This window comes from Acipenser ruthenus, chromosome 16, assembly GCF_902713425.1.
Source record: "Acipenser ruthenus chromosome 16, fAciRut3.2 maternal haplotype, whole genome shotgun sequence".
Taxonomy (NCBI): domain Eukaryota; kingdom Metazoa; phylum Chordata; class Actinopteri; order Acipenseriformes; family Acipenseridae; genus Acipenser; species Acipenser ruthenus.
Window position 1 is genome coordinate 30,596,160 of NC_081204.1, and position 5,946 is coordinate 30,602,105.

At 35.6% G+C, this 5,946-nt stretch overlaps 1 protein-coding gene across 1 annotated transcript; it reads right to left on the reverse strand.

Moving 5' to 3' along the window:
- Nucleotides 1-586: 586 nt before the first annotated feature.
- LOC117963427 (homeobox protein CDX-1-like) lies at nucleotides 587-5,732 on the reverse strand. Its single transcript, XM_034903471.2, has 3 exons — nucleotides 5,150-5,732; nucleotides 1,764-1,909; nucleotides 587-1,496 (listed from the first exon to the last, which is right to left on the reverse strand). The coding sequence occupies exons 1-3, from the start codon at nucleotides 5,583-5,585 to the stop codon at nucleotides 1,266-1,268; spliced, it is 813 nt and encodes a 270-aa protein (XP_034759362.2). The 5' UTR covers nucleotides 5,586-5,732; the 3' UTR covers nucleotides 587-1,265.
- Between the last annotated feature and the right edge of the window lie 214 nt (nucleotides 5,733-5,946).

Consider the following 5,946-nt stretch of genomic DNA (forward strand, 5'->3'; position numbering starts at 1 on the left):
TTTTTCTGAATAACATTTATACGGTGATGTTGTTGAAGCTGACACCCTGGGATCCTTCAAGAAGCTGCTTGACGAGATTCTGGGATCAATAAGCTACTAACAACCAAACACGCAAGATGGGCTGAATGGCCTCCTCTCGTTTGTAAACTTTATATGTTCTTATGATCTTTGTCAACCCGCTAATCGCACAACTGTAGGCTATTTAATAGCGTTTTCTTTTTATGAGTACAAGAAATAAGATACTTACAAAAAAACGCTGTTAAATACAGTTTTGTTATGTGCGATTAGCCGGTTGTCAAAGTTTTGATTTGGTCCCAACCTTAATAAACGAATTCAAAATCGGGTTCCTCCCAGTCCTGACCATTGTAACTGCCCCACTCAGTGCTTTGTTCATCCACCTCAGTGTCAAAGGTGTTTTGCTCCATTAAAATGCACGCTGGAGGTTTACGTCTTTCAAATGTAAATAATGTGTAGTGGATGTCAAAGCAAACACTTAAATCACTCCGTACATTTTCCAAAAAAAAACCTTTTATTTACAAATTGATTCTTTTTTTTATTTTTATTTTTTATATAAAATGTACCCCGTAATTCATAGTTAATAATATCTTCAGTACAGAAATAATTACACCGGTTTGTTTCAAAACAACAACACGCGTGACTTCATCTTTAACAGAATAATACAATTATGAAAGGTCTTAAACCGGTGAGTTGTCGTGTTTGTAGAAATGTCCTGCAATGGCGCATTATACTGAAGCGTCCAGACTTTGTATCCGCGTTGTCTAATGTATATAAAATCTCCTGCTCCACACAGTGGTTATAACGTGTCTTCATGAGGGGTGAGCATTCTGGAACCGTAGCCCAGAGGGTTGCACTAACACGGTGTATTCTCCAATAACAATCTGTTCAATTTATAAGATTTTTGCTTTCTCCATTCATTCATGCAAAGGCATGATGTAGGCTTATCAATCCACGAGGAATCAATTTCTAAGTAAGAGTGTCGGACACAAACACATCTAAACCCTAAACTAAATATAATATTAACAACAAAAACAATATTATTTAGAAGAGCATCCAAACAATTTGCAATTCAATAAAATCTGCGTCGTATCCTCGTATCCTGAATCCAGAATTTTTTTTGTATGGATTTTAAAAATAGCAAACCCATGTTTGGAAATAAAAAGAAATTCAAGATGTTCAGTAAAACCGCCCTTCTTTGAAGATAATGGAGTGCTCGTATCGTTACTTATCCAAAGTCCAGGTGTTGTTTACAGGGTGACTGTAACTTGCTGTAAATTCCCAATTGGCGGTAAAGTGTTCATTCCGGGTGGAGGGAAGATATGGGCGTTGATACCGGGACTGAGAGAGCCTGGTAGCGGGAGAGGGCTCACGGACCCCGGGTCACTGTGCACGGAGCCCCCGCTGCCGTCAGAAAGACCCATCTTCTTTTTAATAATCTTCCTCTCTTTGGCTCGGCGATTTTGAAACCAGATTTTCACCTAAAAAAAAAAAAAAGTACATGAATCACTTTGTGGTTGAAATCTGTGGATTCATTTTTTAAAATGATTATTTATTGTTGAGTCTTTTGAGGAGTTCATATTTGGAATCCTATTGGAAGGAAGGGCACCTGATATAAATTGATGCCCCTTTATGCAATGTTAGGAGTTTTTAAACGAAGTCTCATGAGAAAGCCCCTCTCACAGAGCTGCTTCTGTCAAGCCCTCGCTGCTGAGTAGTTATACACGGAGAGCCGGTTGAAATCATACCTGTCTCTCTGAAAGCCCGAGGTTCGACGCCAGTTCAGATTTCCTTCTGATTGTGATGTATCTGTTGTAGTGGAATTCTTTCTCGAGCTCGAGCCTCTGGTGATCCGTATATACCACCCGGTATTTCTCTTTCGTTCTTGTTTTACCTGTTAAAAACAAAGATAGGATCATTCTTACCTTGCACGTAAAACAGCATTAAATACATCTGCAGCGGAGCGGCTTAAGAAACGCATTGTAGTGTGTATTTGAATTGCTTTCGACTATTGACGCACACACAACACAATACACGTGAATGTTTTTACACTCAAAGGAAAAGCTTTCATTTCTATAGGCTGTATAAAAAGAATACAATGATATACAATCAATGCATTGAACCACTTTCAAGGACTAAATATCATTAATATTGTACTGACAAAAGAAATAGTTGAAAAGAATAATAAATAAATAAATACATTAAACCATTATAGAATACGTTTTAAACTAACCGAATCATTGATATTACAAGATCTGCATTAAATCTATTATTTTATATATTATACCATACTATAATGTACTGTATTAATATTACATTATATTATATTATACTGTACTACATTATACTGTATTATATTATATTATATTGTATTATATTATACGATACTATAATGTACTGTAATACATTATACTGTATTATATTATACGATACTATAATGTACTGTACTATATTATATTATATTATATTATATTATATTATATTATATTATACTATATTATATTATATTATACTGTACTATATTATATTATATTATATTATATTATATTATACTGTACTATATTATATTATATTATATTATATTATATTGTATTATATTATATTATATTATACTATATTATATTATATTATACTGTACTATATTATATTATATTATATTATATTATATTATATTATATTATATTATATTGTATTATATTATATTATACTATATTATATTATATTATACTGTACTATATTATATTATATTATATTATATTATATTATATTATATTATATTTAATGTATTTATTTTTGGTGTCCCGATTTAATCAGTAGGGATGTATAGACCCTATATGTAAATGTTCTGTCTGATCTTCCCGGGCTGTTTTTGATGTGAGTTTTGGAACAAACTGCTGAACAAAGACACTTGGAGAAGTTCCCTGAAGTCCATTGATGTGTTAAGAGGAAACACACGACACACAAAGAGGTACAAGGCGATCTTATCGAAGCCCCTCTCCGCGTAGCGATCCCAGGACAAGCGTGTTTGACTTGCAAACCACTTAACAAACGTCGGCGGCTTTCATCAACTGCCAAAAGGAATTTAGAACTACGAAAAGCAGTTTAGTGGGCGATTAACAGCGGGAGATTACAGTTTAATAATAATAATAATAATAATAATAATAATAATAATAATAATAATAATAATAATAATAATAATAATAATAATAATAATATAGACTTGATTATAAATAACTTCGCGTTTTAATATACAAATCGAAACATTTCTTATTTTAATAAATAGAATATCATTCTCGTTCAGTGATGATCCACAAATACACGTTAACACTTCCACCAAATTCTATACATTTTTGGTGATCGTAAGTTTAAACTGGAATGATAGCATTAAGAAATAAAATAATGATTTGCATGCAGGCTTGATAACTTGAATTTATTTTTTTTATGTCCAAAAACGGGGTTAAATTTCAACCACCTTTCTAAATATGAGCACAGCTCTCAGGCACTCATCCCATTCACTCTGGTCATAAAATTTAGAGGACATTGCCCTTTCGACAATGCAGCAAGGACAAGGGCTCTTTATTTGCTGTGAAAATCATCACCCTTTCCGGCAATATAACTCCTGAAGAATGAGCGAGGAAGAGACCTCTGTGCATATCAAAGCCAAACACAGTGTTGAAAGGCACCGCCGCCTGAATATGACAGATAGCCCTCAAAAACCCGGAGACAATGTGGCCCAGGAAAAAAGTAGACCTCACATCTAGTTTACAGCAGTGGAAAAATTAGCATTACAACTGCAGCTGGCGCCTGGTCCCGGCACCGGCGTTACCAATGTGCAGAAAACCACATAACCTTTCCCCGTCCGAGCAGTCAAACTGTTATATTAGAACACTGTACATCAAAGCACTAGCCATGGCGCCATTTCATTTCTACCCACATTAAATCTGACCAAGGTGGCTTTTGTTTTTCACAGTGGCTGTACGGTACAGTTCCAACACCATGGTTAAATCTGGTTAAACTTACGATTGTAAGTCGCCCTGGATAAGGGCGTCTGCTAAGAAATAAATAAATAAATAAATAAATAAATAATAATAATAATAATAATAATAATAATAATAATAATAATAATAATAATAATAATAATAATAAGCCATTTGGTTATTCACGATTATATTACCACAGATCAGTGGCGTAATTCAAACGACTTACATGCCAATTGTAAATTTCTCATTTTAATATGAACTTCATTGTAAATTATCAACAACCGGGACATATCTGTTATTTTTACAGCATTTTAAATAAAGTGTATTCATTCACCGCACTGGTAAACCAAATGCTTCAGAATGAAACAACAGATTTTAAACACAACTTAGAGTCTGTTTGAATTGTTTGAGAATATACTCGAAGCAAAAATCATTTTCCAATATACAGTATTTAAACCCTAACGAACAATAAGGCTGCGATGACGCGCATTTATTGAACTAGCCTATAAAGATTATTTCCATAAAACGTTGTGAAAAAAAAAAATACAGTAGACTTTCACAAATATGTTTAATTGGTCAATATACATCGTCATATAGCTTATATTTAATATAACACGTGGTTTTGATTAATGTAATTGTGTAAAGTGTAACCTTCCTGTACATTATACTACTGAGTACCATACACTGAAATAAAATTAAACGATATTTTAGTGAGACATTCAATTAGAATTGGCTGAACAGTCGCATTTGGCAACCATCTGTACGCGTGTCATAATAACGCAGTTTTTTTTATTTAAACATTCTTTCTTTCTTTCTTTCTTTCTTTCTTTCTTTTATAGAAAATGTGATTCTCTAATGAAATAATGTTTTTTACACTCCTGTAGACTACCAGTCCCGCCTCAATTTGTGAAGCTCAAATCGTAAAGGAGAGAATCCGGAACCGCTTGCTATATCAGTAAGTTTAATTAATAATTTCAATGAGTTAATTTATGGATGTAAAAACAAACATGTTTACTATAGCAAAACGGAATCAACAATTATCTGCATTCATATGACAAGGGAATTATTTTCTTTAAAGATAGAAATATACAAATTCATGAATCTGACTCTTAGAAATGCGCTCCTTGTTTGTTGCTGTGTCCCGTCATACTTACCGGTTGAAGATGACTGTACAGTTTTCCTCATCCAGTCATACGAATGGTGTCGTTCACTGTCAGGGGACGGTGGTCCCACTGTAACATTTTCCGGGGGTGGCGGTAAGACTCCGGATCCTGCCGGGTGCATTGAGTTATAATCAGGGGAGCAGTAAGCCACTTGTGCGGGCGATGAGCTACTCATGGGGGTAGGTAACGCGTTTGAAGGTCCTAGACCATAGGCATTCCAGTCTTCCCTCGGCGTTGCATATGGAGAGCCCCAAGTCCCTGAAGATTGTGCGTGACTGTCCATATTGGGCACATGATGATATCCTGTATACTCGGAATACTGTGGAGTTGACACAAAGTTCTGAGCTGGCATGTTGATGCCGGAACGTCTTACAGGTCCTTGGTGATACATGCCGACTTCTTTATCCAGAAGGTATCCCACGTACATGGTTAGGAAAGGCCCAGCTGGCTAAGGCAACATAATGTCCCAAAAGGTCCGCTGCTAGAATGCTGTCGCTTGCTCCCTCCAGTAATCTTTGCTCTTTGGTGTGTAGTCCAAGTCAGCTCTCGAGGCTGCAGGGCCCTGCACTGTACTTCCTCATGTGCTTCAATCACACGTGATTAACAACTGTTTACAAGGTGCTGGTGGCAACGGTATACCAAGGGCTGACGTCAGATCGGTCCCCAGCCCCGTGAGATTTGCATTCCAAAGAAGACACTACAGCCCCACCAACCCCACCTTACTGTTATAGTCACGAAGCTTCCTTTTTAAATTTCTTTATGCAGCCCCCCCCCGTCCCCCCCCCCCC

Excerpts from the sequence above, each read along its gene's own strand:
- LOC117963427 (XM_034903471.2), bottom strand. The coding sequence starts at position 5,585 with ATGTACGTGGGATACCTTCTGGATAAAGAAGTCGGCATGTATCACCAA. Across the intron at positions 1,910-5,149 it reads TGTACAGTCATCTTCAACCG|GTAAAACAAGAACGAAAGAG; the intron begins GTAAGTATGACG and ends TGTTTTTAACAG. Across the intron at positions 1,497-1,763 it reads TCGGGCTTTCAGAGAGACAG|GTGAAAATCTGGTTTCAAAA; the intron begins GTATGATTTCAA and ends TTTTTTTTTTAG.